The sequence below is a fragment of the Chionomys nivalis genome, chromosome 19 (assembly GCF_950005125.1).
Source record: "Chionomys nivalis chromosome 19, mChiNiv1.1, whole genome shotgun sequence".
NCBI lineage: Eukaryota > Metazoa > Chordata > Mammalia > Rodentia > Cricetidae > Chionomys > Chionomys nivalis.
Genome location: NC_080104.1, coordinates 7903168 through 7922685, shown reverse-complemented (window position 1 = coordinate 7922685; position 19518 = coordinate 7903168). Strand labels below are relative to the sequence as shown.

The following is a 19518-nucleotide window of genomic DNA, read 5'->3' as shown; positions in this document are numbered from 1 at the left end:
ACATTGGCAGAAATGATGCGACCAGGACCCCCATGTGTCAGCAGCACCAACTGACACAGCTTCTGAGCAAGGATGTCATCTGCCATTTCTTTTGTTCCGATTTGTCACCCTGGCTATCCATTCTCAGGTTTCCCCAACACAGGTCAACCCGTCCTGTAAGCAAGGCTAATCCATACCCTTGTGATACCTCCCAGGCTCCTGTATTTGAGGCTGGGATTTTCTCACGTGAGGAATCAGACAGAGCAGAGTGGACACCCCAACCAAACTCGGAAGCAGGGGTGAGGGCAGGTGAGCTCAGGAGGAGACGATAGTTGTCTCCGAGGTGCCTATGCACCTCTCTGCTCTGCTGCTATGCACAGAAAAATGAGGTCCATTGTGGGATGGCGGGGCTGTTTGCACACCACACTGTTCAGACAGACTCCCCTGCCACAGACACCTGGGCCGTGGAGGACAGGGCGGGCAGTCACAGGGGCTCTCCCTTCTCCCTTCTCCCACAGCCACCCTGACAACTGCTGCAGGATTCTGGTCACACCATGCCCTGGGCTGGTCTCTGAAGCTGTTGGGGTTGTCAGGCGCTCCCTTGTTTATGGCCTATACCTGCTACCTGCTGATTGGGGCCACCATCTTCCGGCTGCTGGAGCTCAATCCGGGGACCAGTTCCAGCAGCAAAAGCTGCGCTTCTTAGAGAACTTCACCTGTCTGGCTCAGCAGGCCCTGGAGCAGTTCCTGCAGGTGAGGGAACAAGGAAGGTTGACCAAAAAGATCAGAGGGGTTGGATGCTGTTTGGAGACAGAGGGCGGTGGGAACTGGAACCTGGAGAAGCCTGGTCCAGAGCCTGACCCTCTGGGCTACAGCTAGACCACTATGCTGCCTTAATCAAACCACTAACTTAATAGATATCTTTATCAGAAATGTGAAAAGAAAGTGTTCATGTGGGCCGGGAGGTGCCCAGTCAGGTAAGTGCTTGCCATCCAAATATGAGGACCCGAGTTTAATGCCCAGAACACACGTTAAAAATCCAGATGTGAGGCAAGTGAGACAGCTCGGTTGGCAGAGGAATTTTCCATCAATCCTAAAGACCCGAGTTCAATCCCAAAGCACATTTGTAAACTCAGCACTGGAAAGTCAAGGACAAACAGATCCCTAAGGTTACCTGGATAGCCTGGACAAACAGGGAAGCCCCACCTAAGCCAGAGAGAGAAATGGCCCCAGAAAACAAGGCAGAAGGCTGGAAAGATGGTTTAATGGTCAAGAGTATTTCCTTTGGGGACCTGATTTTAACCCCTAGCATCCAAGTCAATATTTGATATGATTGCAAGTATATGTAACCCCAGCATTGGGTAGGAAGGGAGCTGGATCCCCAAAGAGCTCACTGGCCAGCCCAGGCTAGCCTAAGAAAAGGGCAAGTTTCCGGTTGGTGAGAGACCCAAGGCAATGGGTGGGAAGTGGCAAGAAGACACATGGCATCCTACTCTGGCTTCCTCTGAGCACACTCACAGATTCAGAAATGTGCACCAAAGAGAGAGAAGGAGGGAAAAGTGAGAGAGAGAAGGGGGGGAGGAGAGGGAGCAGGGAGAGAGAGAGTTAGAGAGATTAAAGAAACAAAACCAGGGCTGGAAAGATGGCTCCATAGTAAAGAACAGTAGATGCTCTTCCAGAGGACCTGGGTTCAACTCCCAGTACCCACATGGCAGATCCAAGGGATCCCATGTCCTCTGTGAGCACCAGGCCCACATGTGGCACACAGACATACATGCAGGAATATACCTATATACATAAAATAAAATAAATCATAAAACACAAGGAGGCTGGTGGATCTGAGGAGTGATACCTGCAGTTGACCTCTGACCTCCATATGCACATGTATGTGCACACAACTATCAGCACATACACAAACATGTATTACAGATACATACATGTATACACACACTGAAAGTTGCTGTCCGTGCTTGACGTTTGACAGCAGAGTGAAATCTCTCTGAGCTGGCACTTGCTATACAAACACTCCCACACTCCCTGCATCTCAGGATGGATGCTTCGTCTGCTGGCTCTCAGCACTTGCTCCTATGTGCAGACCCCGATAAAAGTGAGGACCAGCTGCCACACTGCACTCGCTCCCTTGCAGGGCCAGTGGACAGTGGCTGAGCATGGTCGGCAGAGTGAGTTTGTCTAACACATGATAAGGGGTAGGAGACCAGACCTCTGTTTCCCTGTGACACCCCATCCTGGAACTTCTCCAGCTTACAGATGGGAGCGGAGTCCCAGGGAGATGCAGTCATTGACTGAGGTAGAACTCAGACCCATGCTTCTTGCTGGGTTTCCTTTACACTTCACTACACCAATTAGCACACGCACTGCAGGCAAGGTACTGACAAAGGGAAAGTTCTCAGAGTAGGGTCCTTGGACCACCACCACCACCACCTCAGCACCTCCACCTCAGCACCACCACCACCTCAGCACCTCCACTCAGCACCACCACCACCTCAGCACCACCTCAACACCTCCATCACCTCAGCACCACCTCAACACCTCCACCAGCACCACCACCACCTCAGCACCACCTCAACACCTCCACCACCTCAGCACCACCTCAACACCTCCACCAGCACCTCCACCACCTCAGCACCACCACCTGAGCACCAGCATCACCTCCAGCATCACCTCCAGCACCAGCACCTCTACCACCACCACCCCCAGCACCAAAACCTCCACCAGCACCACCTCCAGCACTAACACCTCCACCAGCACCAGCACCTCCACCACCACCACCTCAACACCTCCACCAGCACCACCACCACCTCAGCACCACCACCTGAGCACCAGCATCACCTCCAGCACCTCCACCAGCAGCAGCACCTCCACCAGCACCAGCACCTCCACCAGCACCAGCACCTCCACCAGCAGCAGCACCTGAGAGTTTATTAGAGAATGACATTTCAGATCCCACTCAGACCTGCTGACTCAGGTGATGCTGAGGTCCCAGAGACTTCTCTTGGGACTGAGAGCTGCTAGGCCACAGGAAGAGGTGTCAGTAGAGAGTCCTGTCCCTGCTTTTCCAGTATACATAGTATTCCTCACCCCTGCATACATTTAACTCAGGGATGGTACTCACCTTCAGGCACCCCAACATCCCAGAAGTGAGCCAGAGACATGGACACCTCAAGCCTTCTCCTACCTCAGCCCTGGGCTGGAGGTGGAACCAGGAATGTGCAGTGGGCAGACCGTGGCCAGACTCGAACTGGTTCTGCAATCAAGAACAAGGCTCTAGGTCTGGCTGCAGCCCAAAGGGGCTAGTGTTTAGGACCAGGGACTCACTAGGAAACGTGTCCTTTCAAATCCTCAGTCTCTCAGTGAGCAGGTGGAGCTTGGAGACAGAGGCACGCTAGGGTAACATCTGGGGGAAACCCAGTCTCTGGGGAACTCACACACTGAACCATAAACGGTGAAGAGTGTGGTGTCCGGACATGATTCCATGAGGACAGCTGTACACCCACCTCTTCCTCCTTCACCACTGGATTCTTGGAGATGAAGATGCCGCGGTCACTTGAGGTCACTCACCCACACCCAGAGCCCTTAGGGAGGTCAGAGCCCCTTGTCCACAGGCAAATGCTGTCCCCGAGAGTGGGGGTCTCCAGGGAGGGGACATGCTCTGGAATGTCTGGCCCAGTTCTCTGCATGCATGGGAAAGAGGAAACCAAAGCATTAAGAAGCTAATTCCTGCCCGAGTGAGGGCCAGGAGGCCTCCACCCAGCAAGTGAAAATCAGCTCCCACAGGAAAGAGAGGCAGGAGTAGCAGCCATACTTCCCATGGTCCTCAGCTCTGGAGCACTGCCCGGTAACAAGAATGAGCTGATGCTCCCTAGGACAAGTTTCCAGCTAGACAGAAGAGGGCTCGCTTTGCGGGGAGAGAGTCCTGCACGATCCTCAGGAGGGCTCAGGCTTGAACCTGCCAGGCCTTCTGTCCTAGAAACACAAAACACAGACACACAAATCATACACACCCATGTAACACAGAGAACTGCACTGCACACACAGACAGCACATCATGTGTGCACAGATAGCCTCTCTCCTGGGCCCCTAACGCTAATTTCTTCTGCAGGCATAGGCTATGCTTACTAGAGGGCGCCAGAGAGCAAAGCGGCCGGCTCCCTGGATGCCCAGGCTCCCACCTGGAGCTATTGGGCTCCCACTGCATGCCATATGGGAGCGAAGTCCCAGGCCCCATCTTCCCCAGTAGACCCTTCTAGAAGTATCCAACATCAGCCTCACCTTGTCCTAGCTAACGTTTGCATGTTTGTCATTTCCTGTCACCAGCCCTCAGCTCCACCTGTTAGAGCACACACCTCGGCCAGCCTTGGCCACTCAGAGATTTCATGTTTCCTTCTGTGAAATAGGAATGATGTGAATTAAAAGACTTATTCAACTTAAGCATATAAAATCATCCTCCTGAGAGCTACTTGGTGACAGCTGGCCCTCAGTAACCGTTAGCCCCTTCCTTTCTGACCATGCCACTCCAATGAGTGATCCTGGAAGCCTGGGTGACAGGCGTGAACCCCAAAGGCAACCCCAGCAACTGAGACTTCAGAAGCAGTTTCTTCTTTGAGGGCACAGTGGTCACCATCACAGGTGAGGGAGGAGCAGGTGCAGGGAGGGGCCTCCCTTGACTTTGCTCTTGCCATCGCTTCCAAAAGCAATCACTGGGGTGAGAATGTGGTTTATCCAGGTGGTGGCACAGGAAGCACAGACGGGGGCGTGGTGAGACAGTAGCAGAGGAAGGGCAGTAAGGTGTGCACACCCTGCTGCTGTGGGGGCTGGGTTCCCCTCGAGCTGGGCCTGGTGTGTTAATGCACCTGGCCACGGACCAGAATGTCCTCTCAGAGAGAGAGTGAAGGAAGGTCATTGGGCATTGACCGCCTCTCAAACCTGCAGACAACATCCCAGTATCTCAAGGAGATGGGGTATCGGCAGAACCCCCGCCCTTCCCCCCAGTCTCTCACACTGGCCTCCCTTCCATTTAGTTATGCCCCACCAAACACCTTCCTTGGCAATCCAGGAAGAGTGTTAGAATATCAGTCCCAGCTCACTAAAGAGGGACTGAATAGCTGTGATTACATAAGGCAATGGGGATAATTAGATAGAAATTACATAAACCATCGGGGAATCATGCCTGACAGGGAGGCCGAGGGTGGCAGTCTGGAGGGCTTCATGGAGGCAGCATCACCGTAGAAGAGCCTTCTCTAAGCAGAGATTGTTCTAGCAGAGGATAGGATAAGTGCCATGGGAACAACTTCCTTTCCGCCCCCAGCAGTGATGGAGACAAGCCCCTGCTGGAGCTGAGGGTGGGGGTGGGCAGGAGGCAGCTCTGGTCTCTCTCCGCCCCTGCTGTGCACGCTCCCTTGCCCTGCAGGCTTTGGAAACCTGGCGCCCAGCACAGAGACAGGGCAGGCCTTCTGTGTCTTCTTACCCTGATAAGCATCCTGCTCAATGTGGTCTTCCTCGACCTGGGATCAGGGCTGCGTGCCCACCTGACCACACTGGACAGGTGAGAGGACCATTCCAGGTATTTCCAGGTAGCATGGTGTCTTCCGGAGCCCCATAGGACAGAGAGCTGCAAGTACTCCTGGAACTTTCCAGGTGTTCTCCGCTCCTGCAGGTCCTGGGCCTCGCTCTGCTCCTGACCCTGGGGACCCTGGTCATTCTCCCCTTCACACCCTTGTTACTAAACGACGTGGGGGGCTGGAGCTTTGGTGAAGGGTTCTACTTTGCCTTCATCACCACCCTCAGCACCATTGACTTTGGGGACTATGTTGTCTGTGAGAAAGAATTAATTATCCTCGTGGGTACTCAGTAGAACCTGGGCACATGGAGGTACCAGCTGAGGCTGCTATCTCTGGGACTATTGCGGGCTCTTGGTGGAATTGTCGGAAGTCTGCTTTTCCTATCATTGGTCCTTTTTGGAGGACCAGTGGGGAGAGAGCACCCCTGTGGAATCTTGGGGTGGCTGTGCCCTCAGACACCAGCCATCACCTTCCCTGGCAGGCACAGACCCCAGCAAGCATTGTGTCACCATGAACCTGAGCCTGGCAGCTGTATGGATCTTTCTAGGGAAGGCGTGGCTGGCGGTGGTCCTCAGCCTGTCTGGAGCCTCCTAGGGCAGGTGTGGCTGGCAGTGGTCCTCAGCCTGGAAGCTGCATGGAGGTTCCTAGGGCAGGTGTGGCTGGCGGTGGTCCTCACCCTGTCTGGAGCCTCCTAGGGCAGGCATGACTGGCAGTGGTCCTCAGTCTGGGATTCCTGTTTCTGCACAGGTGCTCCTGTCTCTGACAGTTCATCAGAGGCCTAGACCTCAAGAACGGAGGAGCCCCTCACCCCAGACCTCAGAAAATCCTCATCTCTGCATGATGCCTAATTATTCCAGCCACCCATCCTACCTCACCTACCCCCGCCCCAAGCCCATGGTGTTTCACATAGGGTGGCCAGTAATTTTCCAAAGAGAAAATGGAGGTAGGTGTGCCTACAAAGTAATTTAGGGGCGATGCAGAGACAAAAATCAGACTCTAGGGGCCTTACAGAATAAGGTCCCTAGGGCCTAGCCTGCTGCCAGATTTCAGCACTGTGGGCAGAAGAGAGGAGAGGCTGGCTCTGTCTGCCCCGATGCTCAGTTTTAAAAGGATTAGGAGCTAGCTCTTCCTTGAACTTCCCCTCTCCCTAGTCACAAGGGGGCTTCTAAGCATCCGTGTATTTGCAGCATTGGGGTGGGAGTCCAGGAGGTTGAGAGGAGTCCCTGGGAAGAACCCGTGTCCGTGGTCGCATTCTCTACCCTCCCTCTCAGCAGGATTCTTGTCTCTTAGGAAAGGACAGAAGTCTGAAGCCCTCTATCTGCTCTGCACACGCCGATCCCTGCCTCTGCTTTGGGTGAATCGGGACTCCGAGACCTCCTCTGGAGCAACAAGTGTGAGCCCTGGCACATGCTCTTGCCTCCCACAAACACGGACAAGCCATGCCCAGCTGGGGCCTTTTTCTTTGAGTGCACCTATTGTAGCGAACCTAGAGTGGTACTGACCGCAGCAGGCACTTGGAGGAAGTCCCTGGTCTCACAGCTTACACAGGAGCCCTGTGGCGATAGACTTTGGAAGTTTCTCTTCCCCACTGTGGATTGCAGGAGCCTTTCCCACTGAAGGGAAGCACTGAGGTGGGACCCCTCCGTGGTCCCCTGATGCTGATGTGGGAACTCCGACTCTTTGGTGAGTTATCTTATTGTTACCGGGATTGGATCCTTGAAGGTGGGCAGGGCCATCGCACTCTGCAGTACTCCTCGGAGGGAAGCAGGCCACCAGCAATCATTTGCTTAGAGAAGGGCCCCTCCTGGCCTTTCCTGCCCATCCCGGTTCCTGTCTACCAGAGCGCTCCTGGGCTCCTTTCCACCATGTGCGGACCACGATCTCCTGAGGCACCGTGTTCGGCCCGGGTGTGTCGGACACCAGGCACGGGGCTCCTTCTGCTCTCCTACCTAGCTTACTTGGTGCTGGGCGCCGGTGTGTTCTGGGCACTGGAAGGTCGTGCGGCCCGGTATTCCAGCCACATCTTCCAGCGCGACAAGTGGGAGCGACTAAAGAACTTCACACGTCTGGATGACCCAGCGCTGGATCAGCTGATCCGGGTTAGGGGACTAGCGGTGCCACCCTGGGAGAGGAGTGGGCGGGGCAGGGGGCGGGAGCTCACAGCAGGGATGAAGAGTGCTCTGGCCCCGACAGGGTAACTCTGGGGAAGGTTATCCCTTATTCGAGGGGTGGAGTAAACAGGCTTGGGACAAACAGGTTTGGGCAGTTGGGGTTGGGTAACCATGGAGATGGGCTGAACCCAGTGGAAAGCGTCTAGGGCTAGCAAAGAGCGGGGGCACCCGCTCCATCTTTAAGGAAGTGAGACACAACTATAAGAAATAACGGAGGATCGCTTCTCTGTGCCACAGGTTACAAGGCTGTCCGGTAGGGTCATCACGGGGACAGCTATCATTTGGTCTGGTCAGCCTTGTGTGGTGGGGGTTACTGAGACAAAGCACCGAGGATGAAAGGCCACACCTAGTCTTTCAAGGGACGGGAGGGGCAAATACCTTGGGGGTGTGGCCAGACTCTAAGGGACAGAAGCTGGTGGGAGTGTGGGAACTTGGGAGAAAAGGCTCAGGGATCAGTCTGTGTCGGTGGGTGAAATAGAGCTCAGAGCGGGGGAGCGAGGGAACTGAGAGGGGCCCGGAGCCGAGGAGAGAGGGAGCTGAGGGGGCCGGAGCGGAGGAGGGAGGGAGCTGAGAGTGAGGGGCCTGGACTGGATTAGGGCTAAAGTCACTTCACCTGAAGTATTTGGACCTGCAGGGCAGGCAGGGACAAAGGGGGTGGGACAGTGAAAAGAGCAGAGGTCCCTGAGCCTGAGGATCCTCAGAGGAGAGGATGCAGCAGGGTACAGAGGCAGGAGATGGCTCATCCTCCAGGATTTCCCATGGAGAACTCTTCCTGGCCCCGTGGGCCATGGGGCTGGCAGCGGAGCAAATCAGTGTTTGCCTTACTGTTCTGCTCCACTTCCCTCTGCCAAGAGTGCAGGGACAGAACTTAGACTCGCGTACCTCCCTGCAATCGCCACTCTCTTGCAATGGTTCCATTACAGAGACCCCCAGGACCTGTGTCCCAGAATCCTTAAGCTGAAGCCAAATCCCCTGTAGAGAAAGAGAGCATTGTTGGGTAGGACAGGAGGGGCCAGGAGTGAAGAGAATTCCCATCCTCTGGACGAGCCAATGGGCAGGATCTGGAGCTAGGGACTGTCTGGCCATCGCCAGTAAACACTGTTGTTGCTGTCCTTCCCATGCCCAGCTCCCCCAGCAATGCTTCATTAGCAGACGCTACCATCTCCATTAGGAGATGAACCAAGACTCAGAGAGGTTTGATAAAAATGCAAGGCTGCACAGCCAAGAGCTAAGGCTGTTAATCACCTGGAGGCTGGTTTTGTGTAGCCCTGTGCATGTGGCTGTTTCTCAGAACCCCATGATTTTATGTCCAAGGCACAGTATGCGTTCCCAGCCTCTGCTTCCACTGTCCTATCTTCCTGAATGCTTCTCAGTTGGAAGAGCCTCAGGGCAAGCACAGCATGAGTGTCGTTCCCTCCAGGAAGCTTTCTGCCTCTGCTTCTCTGTGTCCCCAAGATGTCCTGGCCCTAGGAAGCCAGAGGACTCTCCACTGTTAGAGTTTCATTTTCCAGATAAGGAAACTGACATGTGAAAGAAACTGCAGACCATCTACACAGCCCCCCTTCCTACGTACCCCAAACCATCTACACAGCCCCCCTCATACCCAAAACGGCCACTATGGCCCTATCCCGAGTTAACTCAGTTCTCCTGTCCCACTGAAGGCCGATATTGCGTCTGTTAGTTGGCAACATCTGCCTATTGTTTCCGGCAAGATTAGGACTGAGGCAGAGAACAAATGAGTATATAAGTCTGTGAGATGGCTTAGAACCTGAGCTGGCTCTAGGATAAGGAGGAGGAGGGGTTGGCCCTAAGATCTCTGCCCCTGGGGAGCCCTTGGTTAGTAGAATCAGTGATTCTTGGCCCCAAACAGACTTGAAATAGAGAGGGAGATATTGAGTATGTTTTTCTGGGGACACATGAAAAAATCTCTTCAGGTCAGATGGCGCCAATGATTGACTAAAGAAACAATCTCACCCATTTCTAGCTGGGTTTACCAGAGTTACTACGGGAATGTGGGTGACTCAAAGATAGTTGCATCAGTGAAATGTCCACCCGGCAGGGGTGACACCTCACATCCCTAGAGCTCACTACACAACTTGTAGGCAGCTCTACTGAAGAGTCCCCTCTCCTCAGCAGTTATTTCTGTGAAATTTAACTTGGGGGAGGGGCTTGTGACTGCTGTACCCTTCTGAGCCTGTAAGTCACAGGAGGAAGTGCATCACTTTGGAGAATCTGTCTATACAACACGAGGCCTCTACACGAGTGTGGGTGTAGGTGTGGGTATAGACATGGTGTCTTGGGATGCAGGGGCTAAAAACCCCCTTTCCAGATCCTGTTGGTCAGTGCAGCATCTCTTCCAGGACATCATTCAAGCATACAAAGATGGGACCCAGCTCCTGGGCAGTACCACCAGCATGGGGCGCTGGGAGTTTGTGGGCTCTTTCTTCTTTTCCGTGTCCACCATCACTACCATTGGTAAGGGCAGCATGGGGACAAGCTGGTGTGGCTTGGGAGGTAGCCTCACCCTGAGGGGCCAGTGATGGCAGTCCAGAGGGTGTCACCCCTATAAAGAAAGCAGTCATATATGCAAGCACACCCCCACCGTCCTGCAAACAGCATCTCATCCTCAGGACCCCATGGACTTGGCTTCTGCACTTTGTCAGACACCCGGGGAACTGTATGCATATTCCAGTTTGGGAACTGCTGCCCTGGAGGACATTGGTCATCCAATCCAGTCCTACAGACCCTCCCAGGCCCTCAGTCCCTATCACTATCCTCCAGACACATTTCCCCTTCAGAGCCAGTCTGAGGTGGAACCTGCCTCTCTGAGGCAGTTGTGTGGAAATAGCGAGGGGGTCAGGAAGCTCTGGATCCCTGCAGCCCTGGTTCCCAGGGACCAACGCAGGTCAGCTGCCCTTGCCCATAGCATCACATACATGACCCAGGACTAACCACTAGGGGGCAGGCTCAAACCACCGAAGATTTAGGCTCCATCTTTGTCCCCATCAGCATCCCTTTGATCCTTGCCTTGTTTTCCCAGCACCCCTCACCTCCCACCCCATCCCACCTTCTACCCGCCCCAACACCTCCCCAACACCGCCCTTACTCAGACCATCATGGTGTGATCTCAGCACTTGAGAAATGGAGAAAGGAGGATTAGGAGTTCAGAGTTACAAAAAAGGTTGAGGCCAGCCCAGCCAACACAAAACCTTTATAACACAAACAAAATAAAACATGAATGGAAAGGAGATGGAAGACCCAGAGAGAGACCTCTGAGGTTTTCAGGCCAAATGTCCGCATGGCAACCTTCCGTCATGTTCATCTGCCTATTCTCTGGGCCGGGGTGGGGGCACTCGATGCTCAGGGGCTCATCTTCCCACTGTACGTCCCTACTGTGACCTCTCATTAGCCAAATGCAAATGAATTCCTGCACCCCGTTTTAAGGTCAAGAAAGTAGGCTCAGAAAGACCAAGGCCTTTGCCCAGGTTCTCACAGCCTTGCAGGGGTCAGAGTCCAAGAAGTGGAGCCAGAAAAAAATGGGAGTCCACAGGCCAACTGTGGGCTGATGTGCCAGCCCCACTCTGTCTCCTCCTCAGAGCTGGGTAGGCACCAGCTACCACCCCCAGCATGGGAGTGAAACAAGGGGGCCACAGTGGCCATGCCCAAAGCTGGGGGAAGGATCTGCTTAAATACCCCTTCCTCCTGCATCAGGCTACGGCAACCTGAGCCCAGAGACCATGGCTGCCCGTCTCTTCTGTATATTCTTTGCCCTCGTGGGGATCCCACTCAACCTGGTAGTGCTCAACCGACTGGGCCACCTTATGCAGCGAGGGGTGCATCGATGTGTCCAGTGGCTGGGAGGCAGCTGGCAGGTGAGACGGTGGCCAGGAACCTGGATGAGTCCGTTCCAGATGGGGGACTGTGGTGGAAATGGGGTGCCAAACCAGAAGGGTGGGGTCAGAAAGATGAGGTAGGTGGTGGGGTTTTGGGAGCAAAGCCCAGAACAGGGTGTTTAATCATTAGTGTCTGTGGCGGGCATGAGAAGATTGGAACAAGTCAAAGACAGGAAGCCTTTCGGAAGGAACTGTGAGGGCTCAAAGCTGGAGGTTTGGGCATCTCCTTCTTGCTGCTCAGGACAGAGCCACAGACTGTTGCTGTTACTGCAGGACCCAGCGCAGGCACCGTGGCTGGCAGGCTCCGCGGCGCTGCTCTCTGGCTTCCTGCTCTTTCTGTTGCTGCCTCCGCTTCTCTTCTCCCACATGGAAGGCTGGAGCTACATGGAGAGCTTCTACTTCGCCTTCATCACTCTCAGCACCGTAGGCTTCGGTGACTACGTGATCGGTGAGTGGCCCAAGGCTGGCAGGGTGGGCACTCAGCTGCCTGGTCCTCCCAGGCAGGCCTGGGAATGCATCGCAGGTGACTGTCTTCGGTGGGTGGCTTGATGGGCCTGGGACACAGCTTGTAACCTAAGTAGGCTCTGTCCTTTCCCAGTGTGGCGGGTTATGATCTCTCGGGTCCTGCCTGGCAGCGTGGAGCTGTTTTGCAAAGCTACGGGCTCAAATCAGTGCCCGAGAGGGACACACAGCACTTGGACCTCCCTCACTTCTCCACCCACTCCGGGCGAGGACCCAGGTGAAACAATCAGGGAATTCAGAGCACCCCTGACCTCAGGAGGAAATGACAGCCAAACTACAGGCCTTCCAAGGAGGCCCCAAATGGGAACCGTTAGTGCTGTCCCCTGAGACCACAGGTACCCCGAGACCACGCAGGTACCCCGAGACCACACAGGTACCCCAGAGACAACTGCACTGCAGGAGATGGTGGAGGAAAGCGGAGGGAGGTGGCAATGGAGGAGCAGGGGCTCCAGGCAGCCTCGGTGTCTCTCTATCTGGTTCTCTAGCTCTGGTTCTCTTTTCTTCTCTCTCTCTCTCTCTCCCTCTCTTTCTCTCCTGCTGCCACTGAAAAGATCCACGAGTAAAGGCCTCAAGTTCCTTCACTACCCAGGGCAGCCTTGAGAGCACCATAACCTCCAGAAGGCCATGCTCTGGGGTGAAGAGGGAGCCTGTTGTGACAACTTCCTCCTGTCTCAGCTGGGAGCTGAGACACTAAACACCTTTCCCCACTCTTTCTGAGGTTCCAATGACAAACCAAAATTTGCTTCCACCAATGTTTCCCTCAGGAAATCCTTGAATCTCTTGAGCAAGGGTGAGGGCTCACAGGTGACCCTAAAGTATCTGCACCGGAAGGTCACCCAGTCTGAAGGATGCCTTCTCCATGGCTACGTAGATGAAGCCCCTCCCCTAGTCCTTCCCAGCCTATATACTCTCACCCTCCTCAAGACACTGGACCTCGTGCAAACAACTGGCTGGGAGGAATGGCTGGATACTTGGGTGAGGGGCCAATGGCCAGCCCCACCCCCTTCTGAGAGGGAAGGTTGGCCATCCGCAAGGTCAGCAGTCCAGATGTGACCATTTTTGCTGATCTGATGAAGATGGAGAACAGTCCTATACAACAGGCCCTCCCCACACTCCTTCAGTGGACTGTTGCAACTCTCTGACCAGATGACAAACCAGGCACTCAGTCTGCAGCCCTAAGTGTCACCCCCATTTTATCAAAACGGAAGCTGAAATTTAGAGAGGCCAAGCCATTTGCTTGTGACAGCTCAGCGAGATACAACTTCTAATCTGTTTGTTTACATGATTCAAGCTATTCCAGAATCCTCTCTGGACCTCAGTATCCCTAACTATGAATTAAAGAATCCAGCTTGGAGCTTGCTGGGGGCCCCACAATTGCTTTCTGAGCCTCTGCCTTAGGTCTCTTCTCCACTGAGGAGAAGGTCTCATATGGGGGCGGGAGCTGCTCTCCCAGCCTGGTATCCCTCAGTCTGTGGCTCAGGAAGAAGTAATGTGGACAGGTATTTCCAAATGGGTCAGATGCTTGCTTCTGTCCCCACAGTGGGGACATATGTCTGAGGAGAGCTACAGTCAGCAGCGTGGAAGACCAGGCTTGCCTCTCGGCTCAGGAGACATTTATTCCTGGAAGCTGTTCCTCTTCTTTTCCCACTGCTGTTTACCGTTATGCCTGGACTATTACAGAAAGCGCACAGGTTGGCATGGCACATCCCTGAAGGGCTCCCGTTTACACAGTGTATGAGGCTCAGCGCTCAGCGGCTCATGTACGCTCTAGTCTTGCCTCCTTGGCATTTAGATCATACACCATGCCTAGCTTCTTTGAAAAGCTTAGGGTTCTCCCATAGTCTTAGGATGGAACTCAACTAACACAAGCAAGCCCAGGTGTCTGGTTCACCCTGCCATCCCAAGGTTTAAGACAGGTCTACCTCAGAAGATCCCATCTCAAAAACAAGCTAGTTCTCCAACTAGGCAGCATTCTCCAGACATGGGCACGCTGGCAAGGGGGTGGATCCATCAGCCAGCCTCCAGGAAGGACAGGCACTCAGCACAGCCTGACTGACTATAGGAGTAAGGTCACCACCATGGTCTCCCAGGCAGCTGCTCTGTGAACTGGCTCTCTCACTCTATAGGTCCCTGCCCTGAGCACAGTCCGAAGTCCCAAATGCCAGAAGGGCTGCTGGGAGAGCAGAGCTGCGTGCTGTGTTCCTCGAAGCTACTCATTACCTCCACATCTTTGCACACAGAGAGTCCCTGGCTCCTTCATCTGCAGGCCTCTGGCTTAAGTACGTGGAGAAACTAAAGCCTGGAGAAGGGCAGAGAGTTGTCTAAGGCCAGCCGCACTTGTTCTGAAATTTCCCATACCTCTTGTCAAATCTCAGCTCTCCTGATCCTTTAAGGATGGACCGACTGCTCTCTTGGGTGGGAAGGCTGATCCATAAACACACACCTTGCACATGTGTGCTAATGCACACACATGCACACACGCGCACACACGCACCTGGTCATTTTCCATGCCTGAAGTCAGTAACCAGAGTCACCCAAACCCCAGCCACAAGCTCCTCCCATGATTCTCATCATCAAAGTGCTCAGTGGAGCACTTTGCCAGTTACCAACTCTTGTGCCAAAAATTAAATGAAGGGCATAAAGGGTCTCCCAACTTCTGTACCCAGAAGTGAAATTTCCACTGATCTCATTAGGTACCACAGAGGTATCAGTCTGTCTGTTAAGAGGTATGGGGTACTCAGATGTCAATCATGGATGCTAGGGACTGAGGCAGGGCACATCTCCAGCAGCTCCATACTCCTTCCCAAACACCCTGGCTCCCATGACTGACGTCATTTCAGCCCAGGTGACAATGAAGCAGACGGGATGAGGCTGTGGCACAGAGGGACGAGCTCCCACCTAACTAACATGCCTGAGGCCCTGGGCTTGATACCAGTGTCATGTAACTGGCTGTGGTGGCAAATACCTATAATCCCAGCATCCAGGAGACAGAGGCAAGGGGGATTGGAGGTTCAAGAACAAATAGGACTACATAAGGAGCATGGCTGCTCTCGCAGAGGACACGGGTTCAGTTCCCACCACCCACATGTGTCTCACAACCGGTTACCTGCAACTCCAGTTCCAGGGGATCAGGCATCCTCTTCTGACCTCTCCAGGCACATAGCATGCAGGCAGTACATAGACACACATGTAGGCAAAACATCAGTACACATTAAAATACATTTTAAAAATATTTTTAATAAACACAAAATAAAAGCTGAATACAGAAAACAGAACCAGCAATGCCTCTCCTGGAGGCTTGCAAAATTGTAGCCTATGAGGCATCTCAGAGATTTCTTTTTTTTTCTGGTTGTCCTTTGTGCCTTGTTTATTATTATTATTATTATACATTTTTATTGATATTTATTGAGCTCTACATTTTTCCCTGCTCCCATCCCTGCCTCTCTCTTCCCCCTTTCAATCCTCCCCCAAGGTCCCCATGCTCCCAATTTACTCAGGAGATCTTGTCTTTTTCTACTTTCTACCTTCCATGTAGATTAGATCTATGTTAGTTTCTCTTAGGGTCCTCATTGTTGTCTAAGTTCTCTGCAATTGTGGTTTGTAGGCTGGCTTTCTTTGCTTTATGTTTAAAAACCACCTATGAGTGAGTACATGTGATAATTGTCTTTTTGTGTCTAGGTTACCTCTCTCAAAATAATGTTTTCTAGCTCCATCCATTTTCCTGAAAAATTCAACCTGTCATTATTTTTTTCTGCTGTATAGTACTCCATTGTGTAAATGTAACATTTTCCTCATCCATTCTTCCATTGAGGGGCATTTAGGTTGTTTCCTTGTCCTGGCTATGACAAACAAAGCTGCTATGAACATAGTTGAGCACATGTCCTTGTGGCACGATTAAGCATCCTTTGGATATATACCCAAAAGTGGTATTACTGGGTCTTGAGGAAGGTTGTTTTCTAATTTTCTGAGAAATTGCCATACTGACATCCAAAGCGGGTTGTACCAGCTTGCATTCTCATCAGTAATGCAGAAGTGTTCCCTTTTCCCCACAACCTCTCCAGCATAAGTTGTCATCAGTGTTTTTGATTTTGGCATTTTTTACAGGTGTAAAAAAAGATGGAATCTCGGAGTTGTTTTGATTTGCATTTCTCTGATGACTAAAGATGTTGAACATTTCCTTAAGTGTCTTTCAGTCATTTTAGATTCCTTGGTTGAGAGTTCTCTGTTTAGGTCTATACCCCATTTTTTTTTAATAGGATTATGTGATCTTTTGGTGTCCAATTTCTAGAGTTCTTTATATTTTGGAAATCAGACTACTGTCTGATGTGGGGTTAGTGAAGATCTTTTCCCATTCTGTAGGCTGTCATTTGTCTTGTTGACCATGTCCTTTGCTTTACAGAAGCTTTTCAGTTTCAGGAGGTCCCATTTATTAATTGTTTCTCTCAGTGTCTGTGCTACTGGGGTTATATTTAGGAAATGGTTCCCTGTGCCAGTGCGTTCAAGTATACTTCCCACTTTCTCTTCTATAAGGTTCAGTGTGGCTGGCTTTATATTGAGGTCTTTGATCCATTTGGACTTGAGTTTTATACATGGTGATAGATATGGGTCTGTTTTCATTCTACATGTTGATATTCAGTTATGCCAGCACCACTTGTTAAATATGCTATCTTTTTTCCATTTGATATTGTTTTGCTTCTTTATCAAAGATCAGTTGTTCGAAGATGTGTGGATTGATATCCAGGTCTTCTATTCAGTTCTATTGGTCCTCCTGTCTGTTCTTATGCCAATACCAGGCTGTTTTCAGTACTGTAGCTTTGTAGTAGAGTTTGAAGTCACGAATTGTGATGCTCCCAGAAGTTCTTTTATTGCACAGGATTGTTTTGGCTGTCCTGGGTTTTTTGCTTTTCCATATGAAGTTGAGTACCGTTATTTCAAGATCTTTGAAGAATTTTGCTAGGATTTTGATGGGCATTGCATTGAATCTGTAGATTGCTTTTGGTAAAATTGCCATTTTTACTATGTTAATTCTGTCTCCCCAAGAGCACTTTGAGAAATTCTAAAAAGATTCATCTCCAGGTAAAAGGTGCCAGCTCATCCCAGCGGCTTCCTGGAATCCCAGACGGGCAGCCACAGGCTGGGAATGTCAAGTCTCTGGGCTTCCTGCATTGCACTCATCTCTTAGGCCTCCCAGCTTCTGTCCAGCCCCCACCTCCTCTGGCCTTGCCTTTTCCCCAGGGATGGACCCCTCTCGGAAGTACCCTGTGTGGTACAAGAACATCGTCTCCCTATGGATCCTCTTTGGGATGGCCTGGCAGGCCCTGATCATCAAAATGATCCTGTCCTTGCTCGAGATGCCAAGGGACATGTGCACCTGCTCCCTACGCTGCATCAAGGGCCCAAGCTGGAGGCAGGGCCAAGAAGGAGAACGTGGGGTCCAATCGCCGGGCATCACATCTGGAACCTTCCGCTCAGGCTATGCGGTATGACGACGACAAGACTGCTGGATCTTCCTTCTCAGGACTCTGATTTTAAGCATGATTTTCTGTGCCTTCCAGCTGGAGGTGGCTAGATGGTTCTAGAGCATCCAATAGGCTGTACAACAGCTTCCGGGATGTGACTTCAGGAATGGAGTGTGCTCCTCTTCGCCTTGTTCTTTCTTTCAGCCATCTGCAATGCTGGCGTGGTGGCAAGAGCCCCAGCAGCCGTACTGCACCCTGAAGTAGTGACCATGATTGAGATGTAGCACAGCCAGAGAAGCAGCCCAGAGTTTTGGTCATCACAGAGTCATCGTGACAACCAGGACTGAACCCTGGCTTGACTCGTGTGAGAGCGATGGATTTCATATTTGAAACTACTGCTTGGGTGTTTCTAGTGCAATGAAATTTAAATTCTAAATGATGCATCCATATCCATAAATGCCCACAATGGAGACTACAACCCACAGAGAGAAACAGTGCCAGCCCCAGGTGAGCTTCCCCAGGAGTGGCAGAGGCATGGACAGAGGGGCGGTGGGACCTCAGACCCTCCACCCTGGGACCTTCCAGAGGAGTTCACAGGGTTTGTTGTGAGTCTCGGCCAGCAGGTGTATCACGAACCCAGCCAGCTACTGGGTCCTTCCTTGCCTTCTCAAAGTGATCTGAGCAACAGCATTTGCCCCAGTCTGCTTCCTGACTGGGTACACAGTGTGACCAGTCCCCTCCTGTCACCCCGGCCCCCTCCTGTCACCATATCCTCTCACCCAGAATGGACTGTGTCCCCTAAAACTGCACTAAATAAAAGCTTCTTCCCTTAAGACGCTTCCGCCTGGTATCTGTGTTGTGTGGACTTTACTCTTTTGTCTTTTTGAGGGGCCTACCACCCAGCTCTCAAATAAATCACACCCAGAGGCTTATTCTTAGTTATGAATGCCAAGCCTTAGCTTGGCTTGTTTCTTGCCAGTTTTTCTTAACTTATATTATCTTAACTACCTTTTGTCTCTGGGCTTTTAACTTTCTCTATTTCTGTATACCTTTCTTTACCTCTTTCTCCATGACTTCCGGTATAGCTGGATGGCTGGACTCTGATGTCCTCTCTTCTTGTTCTCTTGCTCTTCTTTCTCGGTTCTCCTATTTATTCTCACTGGCTGCCAGCCCCGCCTATCCTTGCTCATGCCCAGCCTTTCAGCTCTTTATCAGACCATCAGGTGTGTTAGACAGGCACAGTAATACAGCTTTCAGAGTTAAACAAATGCAGCGTAAACCAAAGTCACACACCTGAAAATAATATCCCCCAACATATCGGTCATTCCAGTGAACAAGTAGCTGATACAATCATGTAACAAAGTACTGCAAAATTTAGTGCCATAAAATAGAATTTATTTTAACCAAGACTTTGAACTTCAACCAGGCTTCAGTGGAGCAGGACTGTGGATCCTGGCATTAGTAAGTGGCTGGGAAGCCAAGCTTATGACCATCTAAGCTCTTCCCCATGCCTGGCATCTGATGGAGGCTGCTGACTGAGACCTTAGCCAGGACTGTGTGGTCTCCTACTGCGACCAGGGCCTCCTCACAACACAGAATCTGCTTTTCAAGGTTAGTGTTCTAAGAAAGAGACTGTCCTGTTGCTTATGAGCTGGTCTGGGGACTCTCAGTGGGACCTCCCCACCTTCACCTGCTCACACGATACCATGTCCCGGGACTACAATGTGTGAGCTTTGACACTCCTGTTTGCACACCTGTCTGTGTCCCATTACTGACAAGTGATAGCCTGGGCACACTGCTGGCACACCCACTGTGCACCAGGGCCTCCAATCGGCAGCCTGGGCACAGCTGTTAGCAATGCATGCCGTGTTCCAGCACCACCATGTGGTGGCTTGGGCACACCTGTTCACATGCC

The 19518-nt window shown here is 52.1% G+C and overlaps 2 protein-coding genes across 2 annotated transcripts; both read left to right on the top strand.

Annotated features, from left to right (window-relative positions):
- Positions 1 to 533: 533 nt before the first annotated feature.
- On the top strand, positions 534 to 6399 carry Kcnk16 (potassium two pore domain channel subfamily K member 16). Its single transcript, XM_057751781.1, is given in 10 exon segments — positions 534 to 585; positions 588 to 638; positions 641 to 732; position 2396; positions 4522 to 4626; positions 5408 to 5458; positions 5461 to 5560; positions 5635 to 5813; positions 6040 to 6136; positions 6282 to 6399. Coding segments are annotated over 10 exon segments (846 nt in total).
- Positions 6400 to 7423: 1024 nt separating this feature from the next.
- On the top strand, positions 7424 to 17867 carry Kcnk17 (potassium two pore domain channel subfamily K member 17). The gene is made up of 6 exons (XM_057751372.1): positions 7424 to 7657; positions 10090 to 10204; positions 11441 to 11601; positions 11896 to 12070; positions 17380 to 17624; positions 17808 to 17867. Exons 1-6 carry the CDS (start codon positions 7424 to 7426, stop codon positions 17865 to 17867), a joined length of 990 nt encoding a protein of 329 aa, XP_057607355.1.
- The last annotated feature ends 1651 nt before the right edge of the window (positions 17868 to 19518 follow it).

What these genes read in the sequence shown, in the direction of transcription:
- Kcnk17 (XM_057751372.1), top strand. Translation starts at nt 7,424, where the DNA reads ATGTGCGGACCACGATCTCCTGAGGCACCGTGTTCGGCCCGGGTGTGT. An exon ending in GGCTGGGAGGCAGCTGGCAG is followed by an intron (nt 11,602 to 11,895) that starts GTGAGACGGTGG and finishes CTGTTACTGCAG; the next exon opens with GACCCAGCGCAGGCACCGTG. An exon ending in CCTTCCGCTCAGGCTATGCG is followed by an intron (nt 17,625 to 17,807) that starts GTATGACGACGA and finishes TCTTTCTTTCAG; the next exon opens with CCATCTGCAATGCTGGCGTG.